Source organism: Carcharodon carcharias, chromosome 20, assembly GCF_017639515.1.
Source record: "Carcharodon carcharias isolate sCarCar2 chromosome 20, sCarCar2.pri, whole genome shotgun sequence".
Classification (NCBI taxonomy): domain Eukaryota; kingdom Metazoa; phylum Chordata; class Chondrichthyes; order Lamniformes; family Lamnidae; genus Carcharodon; species Carcharodon carcharias.
Genome location: NC_054486.1, coordinates 11701103 through 11725827, shown reverse-complemented (window position 1 = coordinate 11725827; position 24725 = coordinate 11701103). Strand labels below are relative to the sequence as shown.

Below are 24725 nucleotides of genomic sequence, written 5' to 3'. Positions count from 1 at the left end.
AGCCGACCCTAGTCCCTCCTCTCCCACCCCCTCGACCATCATCCACTTTGAACATCAATAGTGACTTTCCAACTTCCGTGAGCTGCTTCTCAGCAGAGCCACGTCCATGAGAACCCGCCCTGCACGCCATGGACATTCCTCCAGTGTGTCATTGCTGTCGGGCTCCAGCATCTTTTGCTTCTCAGATATCCACAAGGTGAGCGAGGCCCTAGTGGGTAAGTCCCGATTTTTGCATGTCACACTTGTCAAGGCGCATTCTGCACCAGTGTGTTTTCCCGCCAATGTGGCGAACGATCCAGTGGTGGGAGAGTGTAAGCCTGGCAGGCTGGCCTTATAATGATACGCTGATGTATTACAATGAGGTTCCTGATGTCCGATGGTGGGGAAAGCGGCCCGCCATCGGAGAGCAGAGCGGGTGATCACAAATTGGTTTCATGACATTGTGAAACCGATTTTTGGCCTTCTCACCATGTTGTCTGCTCATGCTACCAAACGCACCTGACGCCAGCGGGCACGGAAAATCCCAGCCACTGTGTTTACCTGCATTGCAATTTCAAACAAGTCCTGTCAATGAATTAAACCGCCCATGCTCTTGTGCATTCCTTCCAGAAAGTCGGCACAAGTATCAGCACAAAGTACAATTAAAACTGAAAATATCAAGGAAAACAATCAGTAGAAATTATAATCCTAATAAAAGAAAGAAGAAAGAATTTGCTTTTATATAGATACAAGCTTGACATAATTACCACATTGGAGTGATGGATGTTGGAATAAGAGGGGCAAAGAGAAAGTATGAGAATAGATCAGTGGCTAGCATGAAAGGGAACACATATTTTATAAATATACAGATATTAAAAGTGTAGTCAGTATGTGTTTAAAAATACTGTGTCAGTAGGCAACCTGAGATATGCCTTTTCTTTACCCAACTTTTTAGCAAGTTTGCTTTCCGGCAATGGTCACTGGAAAATTATTAGCAATGGGAACTCTGGCTGAATTTTGTGGTCCCTAATCCAGGAATGCTGAGGCAAGTCGTAGCTCCCACCACCTTAGAACATTTCTGGGACTGTTCCTTTGACCTTCCTGGTCTGCATATCTCAATAAGAGAGCTCATTGATTCAGTGTTTATTGAAAAATTCTAGTGCTGGATCTTTGATTTACACTGTTGAATGTCCCTTTATTTTTTATAGATGATGAAAATGTTGCCGACAGTGAGCTGGAACAGAAGTAGAAGAAATTTTGTGACTGCATTTTATGGGATCCACGCAATTTAATGTCAATTTAGTGTCAGAAATTTATGAAATAGTCTTTATTAAAGAATGGCAAGTCTGGTCCAAAGAAAACATTGTTGGTGCCAATCACTGTGGCATTCCGATCTTTAGTATTTAAGTTTCCCAGTTTAATATCCATAGCTGACTGATCCACAGACATTGTACAAAGCAAATTATTTGAAAGGGGCTTGATTTTTATTTTAAAAGCGAAATACTGCGGATGCTGGAAATCTGAAACAAAAACAGAAAATGCTGGAAAAACTCAGTAGGTCTTAACAGCATCTGTGGAGAAATAAAAAAGATGTTTCGACTCTGTGTGACTCTTCTTCAGTGCTCTTGTTAACTCTTTTTTTCCCCCTCCTCAGATGCTGTAGACCTGCTGAGCTTTTCCAGCATTTTCTATGATTTTTATTTTATTTTGCAGTCACTTTAATTTAGTTACATTTCCTTGCATTGAAACCTGCTTTTGTCATGGAGCGAGGCCAGCCTGGCTGAATAGAGCACGAAAACAGGCTATTCTTCCAACAAATTCTGGGGAGGAAATCAAGAGGAGATATTCTTAATTGTGTCACAGTTGACATAGCCTTATTGAGATCTGCCATTTTGGGTAGAAACTGGCTAGAAAGTTACCAACTCAGATGATGCACCTGATTAGGCACCTTCTGGTACTGAAATTATGAGTTGTGTTTGAGCATTGGGAATCCTGCCAAGCCCTTGGGGATGGTGCAGAAAGGGTACAGGCCTCAGAGACAGGGCAGAAGAGATTTACTGGAAAGGCACCAGGGATAAGGGGACTTCAGTTATGCCAGGGTACTAGAGAAATGCAGGTTGTCCTCTTAGAGCAACGAAAATTATGGGGTGATTTAATAGAGTGTTCAAGACGATGATGGGTTTTGATAGAGTAAGTAAATAGAAACTGGTTTCACTGACAAGAGAACATAGATGTAAGATAATTGACATTAGACCCAGAGGGGAGATTAATAATTAATGCAGCAAGTTGTTATAGTACATTTTTTTTATTTGTTCATGGGATGTCAGCATCACTGACTAATTGCCCTTGTTCAAAGGGTATTTAAGAGTCAACCACATTTCTGTGGGTCTGGCAAGGGCAGATTTCCTTGGCATTAGCAAATCATATGGGTTTTTAATAGCCATCAGGTTTTTATTGAATTCAAACTCCACCATATTTAAATTCCACCATCTGCCATGGTGAGATTTGAACCCCAATCCCCATAACATCACACTGGGTCTCTGGCATACCACTCCAGCGACAATACTACTACCCCACCACCTCCCTTGATTGCTTGAAGTATGATGGAAGCTGACTGAATGGTAACTTTCAAAAGGGAATCAGATGTATTCTAGAAAAGGATGGTTTTGCAGAACTATAGGGAAAGAGAAGGGGAGTGGAACTAAATTGCTAACTCTTTTAAAGTGCTGGCACAGACATGATTGGTTGAATGTGCTGTATGATTCATACTGAATTTCACTCACAATAGTTGAACCTGAGATTAAATAGAAGAGGAAATACTTTTGGCAATCTTTTCACATCAATATTTACATCAGAAAATCTTTAAATATTTTCCTTCTAACTGTCCCCCTTTAATTATGATATTCAGTGGAGATAAAATGAGGTTTGAATAATTGCAATGCAGTCTGTTATTACAATAAACTCATAAGTAAAGTTCAAGTTTTTAGTGAACGCTATAAAATAGTGAGTCCCAATTGTGGCAATTGCTGTGTTTTGGTGTTTTCTTTTCTTTGGTTATCATTTTCCCCTTTGTATTTTCAAGGAAATAAAAATATGATTTTTCTAGCTTTAATTCTGAAGAGCATTTTGGTCTTTAACATTTTCAGTAGTTCTATTTGGACTTGGGAATGTGTTATATTGTTGCATTATTATTTTGAACTCCTATTTAGACTGTGTAATGATTTGCTGATCTCTACATTTTATTATTGCTGGTTTGTCTTTTGTGATTCCATCTTTGTACTCTCTAAAAGACAAAGGAATATAGTGCTAAACTGTTAGTAGAAAAGGTCACAGGTAAGTGAACCATAAAGAGTATTATATTACTTGTTAGCATTTGAGTATCTTGGTTTTAAATATTCTGAGTGCTTTACAAAAGTGGTACCTTATAAGGATGGTCCCCTAAAATGCTTCAAATGCCAAGCATGTCTGCACCATTTAGGCTGTGTTAAAGTCTAGGTAAAATCCAACAACATCACAATGGACGTAACTACTTTCATTACGGACTTGGAAAGATTGACCTGGCTGGGGTAGTTCCCTCTAGAAAAGTGAAAACTGAGGTTATGAAAGGTTATGAAACAGTTTGGTGGATAGTTGTAAAGAAGATGTTTTCATTTGCAGATGACACCAGAACTAGGGACTGTAAATATAAGATAGTCACTAACAAATCCAATGGGGAATTCAGAAGAAACTATTTTAGCCAAAGAGTCATTAGAATGTGAAATTTTCTACCAAAATGTCTAGTTCAGGTGATTAGCATAGATACAATTATGGGGAAGATATACACATGTGGGAGAAAGGAATAGAAAAATATGTTGATGAGGTTAGATGAAGAAGTGTAAGAGGATGTTCGTGCGGAGCTTTAACACCAAAATGGATCTATTGGCCAAATGGCCTGCTTCTCTATGGTAGATACTGAAGGTGAAATCTTTGACACTGATCAAAGCCAGAACTAGAATTGAGGAGAAAGCAATCTTCAGTTCTTCCTTACCCTGATTTTATGAGATTTTGCGAAGAGACTTTAACCTTTCCTATCTCAGATATTTCTGACTGAATCATTGGATCCACCTTTTTTCATTTATTCTTTCATGGAATGTGGGCATTGCTGGTTAGGCCAGCAATTATCCTGAAACTAGAAAACTGATTTGCTTCCAAATCTTTCATGTATTTGTAGGGAGTAGTTGGAAATGTACTACAGGCCATAGATTTTATAGCTTTTTATAGTCACTGAATAAAGTATTTAGCTTTCAAAGGGTTCAAACAAAAAGTCCATTAAGCCTGTTCTTACCTGTGTAGACGGTTAACTAGGCATTAAATCATTCGTGATGAATTCCAGCCCCTGCCCCCTGCTTGAGGGACATTGTTTCCTCATCCGCGGATTGCACAAATGATTTTTCGTTCATAATCCTCAAGGAAAGGATCAATGTGACAAGCAGGTCAGATCCAGAATGGAATATTTTATGTGTCTTGAGGTTAACATGAAGTATTCAAATTATGCCAAGTGTGAGACCTCATGTATGTTAATTCTAGCTGGTTGTCTTGAAGTAGCTTTTGCCAGACTACCTTTCTATTCGGAATTTGATATCTTATGTCTGATGTTGCTTGGTGATAGGACTGAAATTTGTTGCGTGTTCAATTAGTCACACTGATTTGGCAGTAATTTAGGTGGCGTACGGATTGAGTGGGAGGCTCTTGGCTGGATTTGAACTATGTAACATAAGGCATGGAAAGCAGGAGGAAAAGAGACTTAGAAGTGTGAAAGAGGAATTATCATGTAGGATTTGGTAAGGAACAGTAAAGAGCACATTGTGGACCTGAGAATGAATAATTAGTTTTGTGCAGTTTAGGTAAATATAATTTTGTAATTTACATAATCAGTTTGTTTTATTGATAACTTTTCAGTTGGAGGGTCCAAGTCAGACATATGTTCCTGTGAAAAGGATTTGTGAGGCAATTCAAAATAGTTGAGATAGAGTCAAGTGTGAACACTAAGGAGTTAAGGAGGTGGTCTGAGCATGATAATGACCTTGCTGCATCTGCGGGCATTCCACACATTCAGGCATAGTTTTGGACAAGATGCTGTGACTCCGGCATGAAGCATAAGTGTCTATAAATAAAGCTGAATTGAGCCACTTGGAGATTTGGGTCTTTACTGGGCAAATGATAAATCACTTTGAGCCCTTGGCTTGTCACATGAATTCTGGTATTCTTCCTGTTATGTAAATAAGAGTCAGAGCGATCTGAGAGCATATATGATTTTGCCATAAAGTCTTGGCTGTTTGCCTTGAAATGAGTATTGGAGTCTTCATCAACATAACCAAAAGAGGTTCAGAAGAATATCTAATCTATTTTTTCAATGGAAGAACTATTTTGATATTTGGGATATGTAGTTGATTTGTAAGGCAAATGAGCAAGATGGGATTGATGCCTGAAGGTATTTCTGGTGCTAATGCTGAGGGTCAGGAGGTGAGAGCCAGGTATTTTATTCTTTCACAGGCGTTGCTGGCTGGGTCAGCATTTATTGCCCTTCCCTAAGGATGTTAAGGTGTCTAAACGCATGTTTCGTAAATAAATATATTTCATTGATAGAACTTGAAATAGAAGCATTATTATAGACATTATGGTCGAGAGGGAGGAAAGAAATTATGCATAAACCTGAAAAGATGCAAGGTTAGTTTTGCCTCTTAATAAATGCATTTTTCACCAGTCATAGGACGTTGGCCAAACTTGTAGTTCCAACATGACAAAGTCAGATTACGACTGGATTGCCTGCCTGATGCAGTTGTGACAGCAGAAGAACAAGTCAGTGAGTTTAATATTTCCTCTCCAGTGCACCTCCTAGCTGCCAGCTCAAGTAGTTTAGATCGAGGCATGTGAGCTAAGTGGCTAGCCCTTTGAGATGGAAAATACTAAGTGTTATGGGGAGAACACTAAAGCGGTGGGAAGTGACTGAATATACAATTTTAAAAAATGTTTTAAAGCAAAATGCTTAACCAAAGGAATTAAACATCCATTTCCATACCCATTACATGTGATCAATCTCATTAAGTAAATAACTCGGTCCCAGGTGCAAAATGTATTTTTTAAATTTACCAAGAGGCATTGAAATAATTACATTGAATTCTGGTGTGATGGGAACTTGGATGTCAAGCTGGGAATACGTTTAGCAAGTGGCTAACTCATGAAGCACCTTCAGTCATGAATAGCATGTCAGTCATTACAGAAGCAAAGGAAACAGGCCAGATTGGAATAGATTTTTATACATTTTATTGTCATTTCATATTTGTCACAAACAGCACTGTATGTCTTGAACAGCTTTAAATGTAAAATGGTTAGAGGGGTGTACAAAAGAAGCAACTGCTAATGATTAAAAAAAGGTATGTAAAAAAGCAACATCTTCAATTCAGTGTGCAAAAGGTGTCATACAGACAGAAACACTAACTCTAGGTAACATTTTCTGATAAATTACTTAAATAGCTTATCTACAAAATAATGAGATTTGTTTACCTGCTTAAATGTTACAAGTTGCAACTGAAAAACTCAATAATTTATACAAACATTTGTTTTTAAAAAAGAGCAATGTCGTACAGGACGTTTGGGGAGAATTAACCAACACCCCGCAGCATGAGAAAAATCTGTTGTTTTCGATGCTGTTTCCTTACTGGGGCAATACATTTTTCTTCTGCAAAAATAAATTTTTGACTATGTACACAGCCTTTTTTTATACTACAGTAGCTTCGAGAGACTTTAGACACGTGAGCAAGGTTTTCTGCTGCTTGATCCAAAGGTTCTTATCAATCATACAACAATGAGGTAATATTTGTACATAGAGAAGTTTCACCTTTTTCACTTTTTGGAAAAGATATCGATCCACGTGTACCAAGGCACAAGTGTTTGAAGAGAGAATAAAAAAAACAGCTTCTAGGCTCTTAAGAGGGCTACTCTGTTGTTAAGCAGAATGAAGAGAACTGCATCCTAAAGCCCGCAAGAAACACACTGCTTACAGACTCAAAGAGTCTCCCATTTTCAGCCTCACCACGGGCTGTCCTTTTCAAACAACAAGTAGGACACAACTTTCAAACGAACAAAAATATCCTAAACTAGCTAGCATCAATATAGAACAATGTTAATAAATAATTGTATTTACAATCTTACAATGCACACAAAGACTAGTGATAAACTCTCATGGATAGTCTGCCGCCATTTTTCTTTTTAAAGTGTCCTTCAATCTCATTTCATCCAGGATAAGAAAATAAATAATCGACGACATTAACAATTGTATTTTTTTTTTATCTACAGGCAGAACAATTTGCCATTTTGGCAAACATTAGTTAAAGAGAGGAACAATCTCTTTCAACTGTCTGCTTGTGCCTTTCTAACCATAGTATTCAAAGCAAATGCCCTTTCCATGAGGCCAGCATAGATGCTGAAGAGAGTGCTCTTGGACTGCTCTTGCTTGATACCATCAGACTAGCTTTACTTGGAATAAAAGCACCAGCTGATGGCAGTGCCATTTTGTGGGAACCATGGCTATGTCTGATCTTCCACTTTTCTTCTTGGCAACAGGACCTGAAGATACATGCTCCACCCTCTGGCTTACTTTGGTCATCACGTATCTAGAGGACTGACTTGTTTTGGGGGAGTGATTTGGGAAATTAGATTTTCACTTTTCATGTGCTGCTAGCATTTGCACTATGTGAGTAATATCAATTTATTGACAAAGAAACAAATAAGGTCCAGTACAAAAAGAAAATGTAACAGTTCCTCCATGGTTTCTTCCAAACATTTTTCACAAATAGGAAAGATCCTACAGTTCTTCTCCCCACCATTTTGTAAATTCTTTTTACACTGTTCACTTAAACCCCATTTATCTTTTCACCATATATGGCCCTCTTTTAATATTAAATAACTGTCCACAGCAGAGATAGTCTCATTAACAGCGTGCAATCTCCTTCCATGGGACCTCCAGCTATGAGATGTCGTAGGACTGGAATGTCTTGACGACTTGCTGAGTAAAGCTCATTCCAGACGGTTCAGAGGTGTTATTAATGTGATTGCAATTTGCGCTCATCAGAAGCAAAAAAACAAGTTACTATAAGTCAGTTGTGACATGGGGAGCAATTCCTTTGCAGACTTGTTGCTGTATTTTTTGTGTTGATAAGATCCAGTGAGTTCTATCAGCTGATAAGGTCCGTGTGCTTTTGATTCCACAAATAAAAGGGAAAACAAGGAAGAAGGAAACTATGGTCCCAGGATTTGTTCCAAGAAAAGAGAAAGGTGCAACACCATCTTTTAAACATTTCCACATCCAGGAATGCTGACATTACGAATCTGTGAAAAGATGACAACAAAGTCAGTTGCAGTCTGAAGCAGGGATCCCTGGCTCCATTGCAATACCTTTATATTCTCAGGTCTGCTTGTGTAATTTATAAAGACTGTCAAAAAAAAAAATTATATATATATATATATATATAAAAACAGGAAATATCTATTCTCAGTTAACCTTTGCCATGCTGCATTAGCAAGGAACACCACACACAATTAGCATATTAAGGATTAATATTATAAAATCTGGCAGTGGGCTGGAATATGAGCTGGGGTGGCAGTATTGTCACTGGACTGGTAATCCAGAGACCCAGGGTGATGCTCTGGGGACCTGGGTTCCAATCCCCCCCACAGCAGATGGTGGAATTTGAATTCAATAAAAAAAAAAATCTGTAATTAAAAGTCTAATGATGACCATGAAACCATTGTCGATTGTCGTAAAAAACCCATCTAGTTCACGAATGTCCTTTAGGGAAGGAATTCTGCTGTCCTTACTGGTCTGGCCTACATGTGACTCCAGACCCACAATAATGTGGTTGACTCTTAAATGCCCTCTGAACAAGGGCAATTAGGGATGGGCAATAAATGCTGGCCCAGCCAGCAATGCTCACACTCAATGAACGACTATAAAAAAAAATTATTTCTCGCATGGTAATCGTGCAGCCCTTACCTCTACACTCATATTTGAGATCAGAGAAGTAAACCATTTCTTGAGAGAAGACAAAAAGACCCAATCGTCCACCAGCATAGGTTTTATCGTAGATGGCCCCAGAGTCTGCCATGATCTTTTTCCCCTCATACATTACAACTCTGTAGTAAGAATAACAAACAAACAAATCAGCTATCTGATATCAGAAACCTTAGCTGCAGAGTTCTTCACAGTCCAAAGCAACTCAGTCTACAATCTATTGTTGTGATTCAATAACCAAACTGTTCCCAAGCCCTTTATATGATTAAAGCAAAATTAGGTATTGTCAGTGATTTGGTAGAGTAAGAAAGTACATGCTTTGAGCTAATTACCTGATGAATCCAGTCTTGGGTCTGTGGGTTAATTGCCATCTGTAAGCAGCCCTGTCCTTCCAACCAATGTTGCGAGGATCATGCCACAAAGTTTGAACCTAAGAGGAAAACAATAAATTTAACACTTAATTGTTCCGTTGGAATGGCAAAATGCAAACAGGTGGTGTAACAGCAGTTTTACTTGTACTGGTGTGTGCAGCGGTTTAATCTTCAAAAAGTTGGCACTCTGTTTAGACCATTCCTAACCGCAAATGTCAGTATATTTTAGAAGTCATCTAGCGCTTGCTTTATCAGTAGCAAGCATGATAGGGTTGTTAAATGTAACATACTTAGGAGGAAAAAGATGACTTTGGAGCTATGGATCATAAGTTCTCTACCACAGGGATTTTCCTGATGGTATTTCTGGGTCTGGTGTAGACTAATTTATAGAGATTGGTTTCTCTTCTTAATCAATAACTTCAAAACCACTGTATCGTAAGACTATGATAATAGTAGAAAGAAAATAGGTGGACTACAGGCATTTTTTGGTCTAGCTGTTCCATGATCTAACTGAATGGTGGAATAGACTCAATGGACTGAAAAGCCAATGCCTGTTCCAACAACATATTTTCCCTACTCAGGTAAAAATAATTTATTCTGTATTGATAGATTCTTCATAATAACTATATTTATCTTTATCGTTTCATTGTGTTGCATTTCCCTGCTTCAGTTTCAAAACTGGCAGGATTAATGATTTTCACACTAGCCTTACTATCAGCTGTATCCATAATATGTGACCTAAATGCCTCTTCAATTGTCTATAACGTGAGGTGCAAAACATGCACCTTGTCTCAGTATAACACTTATATTCTGCACAGAAAGTTCTCGTACCTGTCCTGCTGTATTCCCAGTGTGCCAGAGTGCGTTACGCAAGTGCTCTCCTGGGCCAGTTGTTGAGTTCACCAATTTGATAGAGAGTCCAGCATATCCCTGTGCTTTGGTTGGTGTATCAAGCCAGTATGTCTGTGTGATTTGTTTCCACATTACCACATAGAAGCGACTGCTGGACTGGTACCCAAATACAAATCCAGCGTAGTCATCATCTCGTTCAGTATTAATGAAGAAAGTACCACTGAAGTCCACAGCATTGAATTCATCATAACCTATCAACAAAAAAAGTCAAGGACCTTTATTAATAAATAATTTTCACTAGCAATCAGTAATTTGAATGGTACGAACCACATTTAGATTGTATATATAAGATGGTTAGGTTCATTCAGAACAAGCAGTTTTTTTTCTATTTATTCTTTCACAGAATGTAGGCACCGCTGGCTGGGCCAGCATTTATTGCATATTCCTAATTGCCCTTGAGAAGGTAGTGGTGAGCCACCTTCTTGAACTGCTGCAGTCCATATGCTGTAGGGACACCCACAGTGCTGTTCAGACTTCACAAGTTACCTCAGTAATGTCTTAGCTAATTAAGCACACAATCTTACTGCTTTTTAATTGGCTTACAATGTCAATCATCTACATCAAGAAAGTGAACACTGAATCCTATTGTCTGTGTAGAACTTATGAACAACACAAGAACTTTTATAAATAGGATTTTTAAATCACTTCTGTCTAATGTAGGCTAACTTCTGTCATAACATATCAAACACTAAGCACTGATAAAGAGCAATACACAATTTCACACTGGGGCCGAAGAAGTCATATTGGACTTGAAACATTAATTCTGTTTCTCTCTCCACAGATGCTGCCAGACCTGCTGAGTTCCAGCACTCTTTTTATGTCACATCTCCAGCATCCGCAGTATTTAGATTTTAGGTTAAAAACTATAATTTGCAGATTTCAATAGACATGGGTTGAAAATTTAACTGGTGCTATAATTAACAAGTCAAGAATAATGCCAGTTTTTTTTTTAAAACTTGATTCCTATGTCACTAAAGTAAGGGGGCTGATTGCAATTCTTAACAAGAGAGGCTCTTATAGGAGAGAAATTCAACCCGCAATGACCCATTTTGAGAAATGGGCGATGGGGGCAGATGGGGAGTGGAACTCAGCTGCCCTTTGACACCCAAAGCCCAACCTGATGCTAGTTCAGGAAGGTCTCTAAAATGCTGAGCAGCCTGGCCACCTGAAACCGATGCAAGGATGCTTTATGCATAGAGACATCTTATAATAGTTGTATGAAATTGGTTTCAAAATACAGGTGCAATGGCTAAACACAGTCCTTTAAAAAGGAAAGCCCAAGAAATGTTTACTTTTAAATCTTTGTGGGATTCTGAGCCCACAAAGACTTGAGCCCATTGTTCATGCCTCCCCCTAAACCTGCCCTGGGACTCCTGCCCCCAGATGCAACCTACTTTGGGAGAGAGCTGGCTGATTTTCTGCACTGTCGGGTTGCTAGTGCCACACCGGGGACATCCGCTTGGCAGCTGCCATATGACAGTGGCATTTTAAATGAAGCCCAAAGCTGAATTTGGCTTGGGCCTCAGGCTGGCACAGTTTGGTACATGGAGCCATAGCCCCGCCAACTTTGCATCCATTTTGGGCACAAGCTGCATATCTCAGCCCTAATCTGATGATTTATCATTGCTTTTTTTTTAAAACATATGTATGGTATACACCCACTCACCTACAGCAATGCCAGGATCACAATTAACAGTCTGTACCAACTCTTTGCCTTTATGTCTGACCACCCAGTTGGGGTCAATTTGGGATGTTCCTTTAGGATCCAGTGGTACCATTTGGAATTTGCGGAAGTCGGTCTCAGTGATCTCAAAGTTCTCAGGACAAACATCATAGATATCCAGGATATTGTCCCCATCAAAATCATCCTTGCAAGCATCTCCTCGGCCATCACCTGATGAAAAGTGAAGTAATGTTCTTCAGTCAAAGTAAAGTATCCTCAATACTCAACTGAATATTTTTCTCCCTTAGTCCCAGTTATCATTTGGTTTCTAATAAAAATGATACTAATCATATTATTAATAAAAATGGTCATATTATTAACAAAGAATACTTATTTTCTTACCATCAGAATCAAGTTGGTCAGGATTGGCTTTCAACCTACAGTTGTCCTTCTCATCAGGAATACCATCATTATCATCATCATGATCACAGGCATCACCCTTTCCATCCTTGTCGTGATCTGCCTGGTTGGAATTGGGGATGTAGGGGCAGTTATCCAGATTGTTCTGGTGACCATCTTCATCGATATCCTGGTTATTGTCACATTTATCGCCCACCAGGTCAGAGTCTGAATCGGTCTGAAATTAGATAATATATTAGTCCATATTTGACAGTCTAGATTCTGTGCCAGTGCTCTGAATAATCAAATATAGATATAACCTAAGACAAGGATAAGGATGAAACAGATTCATTTTTACAAGCCCAAACCAAATCCATGTATCCTTGGAGCGGTACATGTATTGTGCTGCTCTGATTTTGCTGTGCAGCTGGATACACATAGGTATGTTAGGCTGACACCTGCCTCTACAAGCTGGTGTCTCTATGCTGTTGCAATTACATAGACTGGAGCCCATTAGATTCTGCCTTTTGTGCTGCTCATGTTCCTAGCAATATAATTGTGCTGTAAAAGTTGAAACACCAACCGTTTCCGCTCCTTATCTTACAGTTTATATTGTATAACAATGTGGATTGCAGTGTGGTATGTGGAGTTTTACATCTTCCAGTTACATCAAGTGGGCTGGAGCAATAAATTATGAATTATTACAGTGGGCCAGAGTAATGCACGTTTGAACAGAAAACATTTGTCTGATGATGGTCTTGTGGGTAGTCTCCCTGCCTTTGAGCCAGAAGCTCTGGGTTCAAGTCCTACTCCAGGACTTGATGGCCAAGGAATGTGCCTTTATAAGTATCAACTTGTAAATCCTTCCAACATATGCTAGTAGCAGTGGTAAGAACGGGAGAGATTCCTGGTCAGCCATGTAATGGAAAGAAATTGAAGCCTCGACCATCACTATTCAACATGCATGTAAAAGTCCATGTTGCCACAGCAACTTGGACTCCTTGTGGGGGGTGTGGGGGTGTGTGTGTGTGTGTGTTGGGGGGGAGGGGAAGAAATCAGATTGATGCCAACAGCATGGGGTGATTTTTGGACCTAACTCCTCGCCCTGCCTGCGGTGGAGATCGTGGCACTGAGTCAGATCAGAACAGAAGATGATTTATCTGCATTCTTCCGAAAAAAGGATTTTGTCGCCCATCCTTAACAGAATAGCCTTTACTACCACAAAAAGTGCCACATCCCACCTCATAACAATTAGCTTTCTATTAAAAGGATCACGTGAGCTGCTAAACAAAAATCTTGAACTCTGCAACACAAAATGTTGAAGTACTAGTTTCCCTGGGATCTGGTGGAAAATATAATTGTTTGCAATGCAAAAGTTAAACAATTTAAAGCTCAGATTTGTGGTGATTACATGGATGCACTCCAAAACTCTCAATTACAGAGGCTGACATTCTGTTATTCCCAGGAGCAGAATTCATTTTCATCAAAAATCTTATTGCCATGTTTATCCACTATTAACTGACAGAGAGAGTAGAAGTCTCCCAGCAACAGGGAGAACTACAATCATCTCTGCAAAACCCAAGGAGGTTAAGTGGCAGGAATACAATAATTACATATTCATTAGCAATGCATGCAATTGAAATCCACTTTTTTTTATACCTGCCGTGAACAATTTTACTTAAGATTACATAGACACCATCACTGATTGTAGGCAGAACTCATTAACCATAATCACTGCAGTTTTCAAATATTCATTTTTTACATTAATTTCTGGGCTTCCTCAGATATCCAAGTAATAAAAAGCACTCGAAAGGCATGTTTGTTTAAAAAATTACTCAATCTAATTTTAGTGATTTTCCTGTTGGTGGATATTAATTCAAAAATAAAGACTTACTTGTTCTGGATTGTGTTCTAGTGGACAATTATCACACTGATCACCAACACCATCTAAATCTGTATCCCTCTGGTCAACATTGTACACATATGGGCAGTTGTCCTTCTCATTCAGAATGCCTGGAAAGTGAAAACATTAGTAGCAATATTATTCACAAAGATGTGGAACTTTTGAGTTAACCCCGTTTTACTGAGTTTCCATTATTTATATTAAACAAGGACAATTTTCCAGGAACTTCCACTGAATGTGTGGTGGAGGCAGGTTCAATCAAAGCATTCAAAAAGGGGACTTAGACTGTTATCTGAAAAGGAAGAATGTGCAGGGTTATGAGGAGAAGGCAGGAGAATGGAACTTGGTGAATTGCTCATTTGGACTGTAGGCACAGACAGTGGGCTGAATGGCCTCCTGCACTGTAACAATTCTTTGATTCCTGAGCTTTGCATTGACACATTAATAGTAGGGTAATAAACGAAGAGACTAGAGAAACTGAAAGTTCTCTGCTTAGAGCAGAGAAGGTTGATGAGATATTTAATAGAGCTGTTAAAAATTTAAGGTGTTTTGTTAGACTAAATAAAGAGAAAAGGTTTTTACTGGCAGGATTCTCAGTAACCAGAGGGCACAAATTTGAAATAATTTGCAAAAGAACCAGAGAAGTGTATTTTTGTTTTGCGCACCGAGTTATGATCTGGAATGTGCTGCCTGAAAAGGATTGTGGTAGCAGATTCAATAGTAACTTTCAAAAGGTAATTGGATAAATATTTGAAAAAGGAAATGTTGGCGGGTCTGAGAGGCAAGGGAAGGTGCAAGGGACTAATTAGATAACTCTTTCAAAGAGCCAGCACAACCATAATGGGCCAAATAGCCTCTTTCTCTGCTATGATTCTAAGCCTTTATTACTAATGTTAAATATGATAATTTGCAATCTTCATTTATATAGAGCATTCTTACCATCTCCATCAATATCTATGGCACAGGCATCTCCCTCTCCATTTGCATCAGTGTCTGCCTGGTCAGGGTTATGATCGTAAGGGCAGTTGTCACAACGATCTCCGACATCATCCCGATCATAGTCATATTGGCGAGGATTAAACAGGAATGCACAGTTGTCCTGAAGAATAAGTTGTCGTACAATTAGCTGGAAATACAACTTTTAAATAAAATGAAAGAAAGGATAATGTTCATTTAAATTTATAAAGTGGACTGTATTTAATTTGGAAAGATGTTCTTTCAAAGACCCCTATTATTCAACTGAAACTTAGAGGGACGGTTATGGACACCTAGGTGTCAAATTGCTGGAACAGAATCTCAAAGATTAGTGTTTGCTTGCTGAAGCTCTTTCTTGTCTCACAGAATCTTTTTATGTGTATGTGGGTAAGAAAACACAAAGGGTAAAGTCAGAAGAAAGCCTCCTTTGAATGGTATTGCACTCTGTTAGTAAGTTTCTCAGGTACCCAAGACAAGGCCCAGACAGTTTTGCCAGCTGCATGCTATGTGTACAGGTTGCATAACTCCCAATGAATCTCGCCTTCATTCTGCAGGAGAGATGTTTTCTCTGAATTAATGTCATAGGTCGGAATGTGCTTTTTGTTAGTATTGTCTGCACTTGCAGAATGGCACCGAGTAGAATATCTTCCTCTCACGACTTACCCTCTCATCTGGAATGCCATCATTATCATCATCGTTATCACAGGCATCACCAGTTCCATCCTTATCATGATCCTCTTGTCCAGAGTTGGGGAGGAATGGACAATTGTCCTGTAATTCAGAAAGGGGTTTTACTGTAGATGCATATTAAATCACTGTTCAAAGACCTGTCAGTTTAATACCTTGGAAAGAAGCTGCTGTAACAATTTGTGCTTTAAGACATTTTCTCTTTGATTCCACTTTAAAAACCAGCTGTCTAACAAAAAAATGTTAGGTTCACACATCCAAGCATAAGTCTTTTATAACTAATGGTAACTAGAAGCTGACAGAAATTTCTTATACAATCCACACCCTGTCTTTTTCCTGCTGTAATATAGATTTATTACACCAGAAACTGACAAGTTAATTCCACGTGATATTTTAGTACTCAACTTTCTGTTTGTAGTACACATTTAGTACATCAATGCTATTTGTCCCAAGGGTATGAAAATGTTGTCTTTATTGTAAAGGCCTTGTATTAGAAGACAGCAACCCATCACATATTTCAACTAAAGCACCATAATTAACCTAAGACTATGCTCACTAGGTAATGAATTTGAGGTGGTTAAAAAAAGTCAGCTCCTAATTTCAAAGCAATGAGAGCTTACCTTTTTACAGTGGTAAGTAGCATTGATTACACAGGTGAGGTCTTCATTTGGCCAACCATCCAAGTCAGTATCTTCTCCACAGATGATGCCATTGCCAGCAAAGCCAGGCCTGCATTCACAGCGGAACATCTGGTCACTGAAGATACCAAGGTAAATACATTTGGCATGCTTGTTGCAGTTGTGTGTTCCCTCTTTGCAGGGGTTACGTGGCTCACAGACCTAAAACAAACAAAACAAGTCATTTGAATTTCTTGTAAACTATTAATCACAGCTTTACAATCCAGTATTTTAGGCAGCATCTTGCCTTGCAGACTGATTTATATTTCAGTGCAACTTACCCAGCTCAAAAAAATGGGTCACTGATTAATTGTAATTAAAACTTACATAGGCAACGGAAAGTGTTTTTGTTAAACTTATTCTTTCATGGGATGAGAGCATCACTGGCAAGGCCAGCATTTGTTATCCATCCCTAATTGCCCTTGAGTTGAGTGGCTTGCTAGGCCATTTCAGAGGGCAGTTAAGAGTCAACTATATTTACTGTGGTCCAGAGTCACATGTAGACCAGAGCAGGTCAGGACAGCAGAATTCCTTCCTTCCCTAAAGGACGTTAATGAACCAAATGGGTTTAACGTCAGGTAGATTTTTGATAATAGTTTAATGGGCACAATCACTAAATAGCTTTCTTAGTTACAGAATTTAAATACCACCAGCTGCCATGGTGTGATTTGACCCCATGTCCTCAAAGCCTTAGCAGTGACGCTACTGATTCTCCTTAAGTAGCTCCATGGGATCCTTTACATCTACCCAAGCAGACAGCTGGGGCCTCGTTTTAACGTCTCATCTGAAAGGCAGCACCTCTGACAGTGCTGCTCCCTCAGTACTACAATGGAGTGTCAGCTTTGATTTTTGTGCTTGAGCCCTAGAGTGGGACTTAAACTCAGTCCCTTATGATTCAGAGGCAAGTGTGCCACCTACTGAGCCACAGTGGATATCCAAAGCATGGACCAGTTAATGATTTACTCTCACCTGCTTGTTCTTTGTAGCCTCCTCGATGCCTCTGCCAAATGGTTGAGCACCAGTGTATCGTGGTGGGCAGGGCAGACAGTTGTAACCTGGCTCTGTGTTTTCACATCTATGCTCTCCATTGACTTGAAAGCAGGTGTCAGGCACCTCAGTGCACTGTAAGAGATTTTAAAAAGAATTGATATACAGAACTAGAATCTACAATGCACCCAAAGCAGAAAATTAATTCCACAGGACAGTACCTCATTAATGTCCTCACAGTGAATGCCATCTCCTTTGTAACCACGAGGGCAGGGACCACACTTCCAGGAGCCATCTGGAAAGCTGGTACATTTGCTTTCCGCAAAGCATGGATTTGATATACATCCATCTGTAATACAGGTGATTTACGGGTGAGCCATTGACTTTGTGCTGATTAACATGTAAGACGTACACCGCAGGAAGACAGTGACAACAAAAAAAATAAGCTGCTCCATTATAACAGTTACTAAAGTATAGACATTATGGAAACATGTAAGCTTACCGATTGGGCACTCTAGTTTGTTGCATAGCTGACTCTCCCTCGATTTACCCACACAGTTTTTGCCTTCGTATTTAGGTGCTGGGCTGTCGCAAAGACGTGTACGTTCCTGTACTCCTCTCCCACAGGTGAGAGAACAAGAGTTCCATGGTGACCAGACACCCCAGTTTCCATCAACTGAAGAACAGAATGAAATGCTTTCAGGATCTTGCACCAGGCACATGTTCTACAATTTTGTTTCCAGTGACTGCTAGGAATATGATTTCACCATTAAGAATGTGTTGCAAGATTCTGTATCCTAAACAAATACTCACTTGGGCATGGGACCTGTTCACATTTTTCAGTTTCTCTCTTCTGTCCCACACATTCTTTGCCACCCATTTGTGGCATTGGGGAGTTACACAGGCGGATCCGAGTGATCACACCGGTTCCACAGCTCACTGAGCATGATGACCAAGGGGACCAATAACTCCAACCACCATCCTGTTTGACTGGAACGACAAGAGGAACACATTCAGAATCATTGCTTTGTTGAACATTGTAGGACAAGTAGTCTACTCTCTTTTACATAGTTCAATGGTAAGTGGACAAAGCAAGAATTAAACCAACATTATAAGTAGGTGCAAGTTTAAATGTGTGTCACTGTAGCAATAATTAAACTATCAATTTTATGTTGCAGTATTTTTATTGGTTTCAGTCATTTTTATTCCAGCTCTTTTGAACTGAGACTGTCTGTTAACATTTTACATGGTGGAGATCTGATTTTGTGAAGCAGTAATTTACCCAAACTGCCTTAGCTTGGGTTAGCTAAGGTTCATGCTTTTGTGCAAGATTCAATAAATGTAACTACGCACCTACAAGGACAGGTGTGCTGATATTTAAAATTAAAATGTTGCTATTTTACTGCCTTGGCACACAAAGCAGAGTGGCAACAGGGTTGGGTGGGGGGGTGGTGGTGGGGGCTGGTGGGTGGCAGGCAGGGCAGTGATGGGGAACAAAACTCACATCTCTTGTCACATTCTTCTAAATGGCAGCTGCGAGTCTGAACAGAGGTCCCATGACAGTCGCTATTAATCCGATCACAGGAGCGGCCTCGCTGCTGGGTTCCAATTCCACAGGTGACAGAACAATGTGTCCATTCAGACCACGGAGACCAGCCAGCCTCAGATTCACTTGGAATTGCTGTGGAAAATTAAGCACATGTCAAAAGCAGTCTCGAAATGAAAGGCATTTGTTGCACCTTGCACTATGGAATGTCCTCAGACAATTTATAAAATGTAAACTAACCATATTATAATGCCTGGACATGTTTTCTTTTTTTGTCAAATACACTTGATCCTGGCAACTGCTAACACCCACAGACAGTCCTTAGGTGAAACCTGCTATCTTTCTAACTCACATCTGGACTTTCAACCCACCTTGTCTATAGTTTGTGACAAAAGACCAAACCACATAAAACATCAAGCGGTGGACGATCCCCTTTATCACCTTGGCTGGGTAAGTAACCCAGAAGGAAAAATCAGTTTGGATCAGTATTCTTATGTCCCAGTTGTTACTGGTGTTCCATTTTAAGGTATACAAGACCAGTATTCTTAGTTCCCAGATTTTACTGTTTTTTTTTCCTTCTGGACAGGGCATCATTCAGACTTAGTGTCATTGTGCAGAATGGGCATAATATGCCAAAAACTCTCAGCTATTTTGCTTTCTAGGTTTTAAACCTCTGCAGCTTCTATACCTGATTTATTATGGTGTTTCCACCCGCAGATACCTCTGTACAAATACTTGATGGGCAGCATTTCATAAACAGTTTCAACTCAATCCAATAAATTCCATACCACGGAAACGAAAATGACTTTTATTTAATGGGAATTTCAATGCCTGCTGTTTGCTGCCCAGCCTGACAGTTTATAAAACTTCTGCATCTTTTTTAAACTGCTCCTCTCCCCGACAAAGGGCTAGTCTATTCACAGGATGCATTGGCTGGCAATGTGGTATGCCTGTGCCAACATTACTCAATAGTTTGCCATTGATGGTGTCTGCTGCTCCCTCCCTCCCTGCCCCACCACCATCCCATCCCTTTTCTACTTGTACCTATCAGTTCTTCAGTTTTGCATTTCTTAGAATTTAAATTAGTTTCACCAGGACTTACATGGACATCGGGCACAACATTCCCCATCTGGGACTACAGCGACAGCACATGATATAGTAGGGCAGGAAATCCTTTGGCAAAAGGTGATCGACGACTGAAAAGAGGAAAGAAAAAAAAAAGTGAGCAAGCAACCTTAAGGATAGGATGAATTTTGAACATATGCCTGACAACGATGCTATTTGCAAAGCATTCTGGCAAAAGCAAAGTAACAGCAGCTGGTTAAAATCAGTTTTTATTTTTCCAAAGCCGTGTTTGTTGGTTCCCTTTGGCCCCCAGCTGGAAAGTGATGGAGGCTGAATAATGTCATGTGATGGTGAGGAACCAAATATCCCTTTATTACTTTAGGAACTGCACTGGAATGCTTTTTAAACAGTTCGGAGTCAGGAAGTGCAGAATTTAGTAATAGATTGCTCAGAAGGCATGCGCTGGATGAAATATTATTGTGTCCATCCGACATATTTTGCTGATTTACATCATTATTGGGCAACACACAGGAACCCTTCAATTATCTTCAAATTTACTCCCTGATAGAGTTACAAATATTATGGCTTTCGCATTCTTTTTTGGAAAAAGCTTTTAATGTAGTTCCAAACAGTCAGTTCCTTTAAGTTTAGTCCAGCTCATATTTGGCACAGACCTTTCCCCTTGAGAACACTGCCCGAGACAGTGTTTCAGTACAGATACTCAAATACTACTCAAAAACTAACAATAGTCTGCCTGCTGCATACCAAGTCGTCCTAATACCCAAAGCTATCGATTTTTTTTTTAAAAACTGTTTTTTGCGGCATTGGCCGTGGTTCTCGCTACTGATTTGGAGTGGCAATTTGTCTGCTGCTAAGACCAGGAAAGAGATTTTAATCTGAATGCAAGTAATAGCCTTTACAAATGTTACTCTCTAAAGCTGAGTTTCGAAAAGCAAGTTAAATTTTGGTTTGGGTCATGCTTTTACCTGACAAGTGCACTCTGTGCAGTTGTCCACTTTCCATTGGTCCTTGTCTTTGTAGGTCATGCCATTGTGAATACATCCTCCTATCGGCTTGATTCCAATCGTCTGTGCAATTAATTCATTTTCTGCAGTCTAGAGGAGGAGGCAATGACAGTTGATTACAACCCATGCAGACTCAAGAAGGAAACTTACAGAAGACACGATTCCTTTAATTTCCTTACCACTTTTTGGACATTGTCAACCAACTGAGTGACCATGGTTCTGAGAGCCTGGAGTTCGGTGAACATGTTGGACAGTTCCTCACAGGAGATGCCACAGACCATCTGAAGATCTTTGGTTTTGTGACCGTAAAAATTGGTTCTGATGGCTGGACTTTCAGAGCCCCCAATAGGCAAAGAGAGAATCCCTCGAGAGGCTACAAAAAAAAGAAACTTCATGAGGCCACCATGCAACACATTCTCAAATGTTTCAGCAAGACTGGTGGGCAAGTAAGCTGGATGGGAGTTATATTTACTTCAATGGACAGGGTTAATTGTTTTTCTTAACCTCTTAACAGAAAGACTGAAGTGGGATGCAAGCACCAGCAAGGATCCTTCCCATTCCAAATGCATCAGCAACTAAAATAAACCTGTGCCTCAGCAACGCATTGCAGGCTGGTTTAGTTCTGATACAATCCCAAACCCAGCTTCCCAAATAAAAAACACAGCTAGCTGACTATTCTGGGGGGCAGTGCATGAGTAAAATCCACAATCGCTCTTAGCTGACAGGTTGGGACAATCTTTGATGCGGCTCGCTGACTTGCCGCTATAGTCTTCTTGTCAATATTAAATTTACAGAATCCCAGCTCATGTTAAACCGCAGGGGTTAAACCATGCCACAAAAGTCCAGTGGGTTACGGGGATGTCAGCAGCGCTTGAGTATTCCCCTGGACAGAGCCGTGTGAAATACTTACAGCTGTAGCAGCCCTTGTTCATCAGGATGGTTTCCATGTTGGTCCCAAACACAAAACGCACATTCTGCAGAACTCCCTGTGTCAGACAGAAGGGACAAACGCAATTGGAGCCACTTGAAAGTAAGCCATAAATTACCCGCGAGCTTTTCCACTGTATTCAGCTTTATTTGACATGTCAATGTAAAATTCAGCCACTTAACATCTTCATCTGGCTGAATCTGAGAACTCTCGCCACCCTTCATGAAGTATGAAGTCCTCTCTCTGCTCTCAATTCATTTAAGCATAAGGATTCAGGTCAACATTTTCAAACTTTCCGTACACTGGAAGCCTTCTGATGTTTCTTTTAACTTGCTTTAACATACAAACACCCATTCAAATACTGTTTTTCTCTCTCCCAGCAGAGATGAGTCTCTCTGCCTGTCCCGCTATCTGTCTGTCTGCTCCTCCCTCATCGGTTTGTATAGTGTGTGAGATAGTGTATGTGTGTGTCCTGGATGCGTCCGCGTCTCTCTCTCTCTCTCTCTCTCTCACACACACACTTACCTGGAAGTCGTTCCTGAGACCCGTTCCTCCTTTTGCCAGCCTCATTTTGTAGTCCCCGTGCCTCAGCACTTTGTGAATAGCCTCCTCCAGCTCCACCCTGTTGACCTTCTCACACCCCACGTAGAGGGTGGCCACATCCTCCTGCACGAACAGGGTGAGGTTTTTCCAGCGGGCATTGGCCAGGTGAGCATCGGTGATGGACACCATGCTCTGCATGCCGGCGACGGTGATGGTCAGGTCCAGCGTGTTCGCTTTGCCGTTGGACAGGATCTCGAAGATTCGCGTCCCCCCCGGGGCGTCGATCGCCACCAAGGTACCCCGGCTTTTCTTCATCTGGCGTAGGGTCGCCAGGAAGATGAATCCCTTTTCCTGTTGGATGTGGTCGATCAGGTCACTGAAGCTGTTGTCGGAAACCGGGGCAATGGTCTCGGGGTTCACGATCCTGTAAGCCGGGCTGCTGGGCTCCGGTCCCCTGACCATATGCACCCCGACATTTTTACGAGTGAGCCCCGTGATGTCGAACAAGTCAAAGACCCCATCCACTCCGGCGTCTGTCAGGGAGAGGGACGGGAAAGAGAGAAAGGCACCGGTTTGAAACACACACACACATACACAGAGAATCACTCTTAAATCAATAGCTGGAGGGCTCCGAGGAGACACCAGCCCGCCGTTTCCCAACCAGACAGACAAATAACTGTGGAAGGAAAGAAACACCAACTCACCTTGAATCTGCTTGGGCGAGCAAGCTACAATCATTAGGAGAAGCAGCAAGGGTCCCTGTAGTGGCTTCATTTTTGGAAGAGGAACTCACAACCTGATATAAAAGAAAGATGAGAGGGATGATAGACACCCTTTTGGTTTTAGCTGCACACAATTGTTTCCAACAATACAATTATTCAAATTGCTGTGTTATTACAGTCGCGAGAGAAAATACACTTTCACTGACCGGCACAGAAGCCTTTTCAATCTTCCAGTGAACAATGCAAACAGTAATAGCTCCGCGTTAGATGAAAGCAAGTTACAAATCCGAAATGCAGCGAGTCCTTCTGCAAGGCTTCCCAAAGATGCGAAAAGTTACTTGTTTCTCTCTCTTTCTCGTTCTCTTTGCCCCCCCTCCTCAACTCTCTGAAGGAGCAACCCCTCTTGAAGGTATGGGTGCCGGAGATCGATACTACCGTGCAGCTGGAGTGTGCCTGCTTTAAATACCCTCTCACATTCCTCTCCTCCCGTCTCTGCCAATCACTGGCGGCCTGGGAGGAAGCGGGCTTGTGTTTATCCAGTTACCTCACAACAAGAGAGATACAGTTCCAAAGTAGTCAGACCGCAGCGAGGAAAGCAATTAGGCGGATTCCACTGGACTCGAGCCAAAATACTTAAATAATATTACCGAGGGGCACTGACCAGGCTCGCCACCTCCAATCAATGGATCCAGATTTTCGCCCTGACCCAAGCAGACACACAAGACTTCATTTAGCAAAATGTTAGAAACACGTGTTAAAGTTACCTTTTAAGTTGTCTCGGACAGGAATGTGCCGGTGTGCTTAAGAAAATTATTAAAGAAAACATTTCGATCGAATTATTTACCTCAAGTAAATGAAAGACGTGGTTCTGAATACTTGCAAGAGTCCAGTTTGCGAGCAGATATGTTTAACAGCTCCAGAGTTTGCGGGCTGTTATCAGATTCCCCACTAGGGGGGAGTGTGTCGTTTCATTTCGAGTCGAAGTGCGGTTTCGACTCTCAGTGTCTGTCTCACCTTCGAACCAGGTGCGAACGCTTCACACTCCAAAACCCAATCTGCACTTGATCAGTCTCACACCACCAGAACTTGGTCTTCCGAATACATGGACTTGATATAATTTATTCCCGCAAATCGAAATATGTAACTTTCCTCTATTCAACGCAATAATATATTTACTGCATTTCCGAATCACGGAACAAATTTTTTAAAAAATTACTGCAACTTTTCTTTAAATACTTTTATTTCAACAAGTGTGTAACAAAAAGCGACACTTTGATATCTACTTACACAGAAC

The 24725-nt window shown here is 40.5% G+C and overlaps 2 protein-coding genes across 3 annotated transcripts in view; one reads left to right on the top strand and one right to left on the bottom strand.

Moving 5' to 3' along the window:
- The window catches only part of LOC121292222 (fibrous sheath-interacting protein 1-like), a 234484-nt gene extending 232999 nt beyond the window's left edge, over positions 1-1485 (top strand). For both annotated transcript variants that reach the window (XM_041213930.1, XM_041213931.1), the window contains exon 4: positions 1188-1485. In XM_041213930.1, coding sequence (XP_041069864.1) covers positions 1188-1228 — 41 coding nt within the window. In that variant the 3' untranslated portion in view covers positions 1229-1485. The remainder of the gene's footprint in view (positions 1-1187) is intronic.
- A 4780-nt stretch (positions 1486-6265) lies between these two features.
- thbs1b (thrombospondin 1b) lies at positions 6266-23869 on the bottom strand. Its single transcript, XM_041213877.1, has 22 exons — positions 23638-23869; positions 23414-23505; positions 22692-23242; positions 22149-22224; positions 21418-21611; positions 21200-21328; positions 20251-20344; positions 19107-19283; positions 18416-18592; positions 18105-18278; positions 17824-17951; positions 17585-17737; positions 16559-16777; positions 15915-16022; positions 15216-15375; positions 14268-14386; positions 12377-12611; positions 11978-12205; positions 10231-10502; positions 9361-9458; positions 9011-9150; positions 6266-8346 (listed from the first exon to the last, which is right to left on the bottom strand). The coding sequence occupies exons 2-22, from the start codon at positions 23481-23483 to the stop codon at positions 8339-8341; spliced, it is 3510 nt and encodes a 1169-aa protein (XP_041069811.1). The 5' UTR covers positions 23484-23505; positions 23638-23869; the 3' UTR covers positions 6266-8338.
- Positions 23870-24725: the final 856 nt, after the last annotated feature.

Excerpts from the sequence above, each read along its gene's own strand:
- thbs1b (XM_041213877.1), bottom strand. The coding sequence starts at position 23,483 with ATGAAGCCACTACAGGGACCCTTGCTGCTTCTCCTAATGATTGTAGCT. Across the intron at positions 20,345-21,199 it reads GCACAGAGTGCACTTGTCAG|TCGTCGATCACCTTTTGCCA; the intron begins GTAAAAGCATGA and ends TCCTCTTTTCAG. Across the intron at positions 18,593-19,106 it reads AGAAGAATGTGACAAGAGAT|TCAAACAGGATGGTGGTTGG; the intron begins GTGAGTTTTGTT and ends TTGTCGTTCCAG.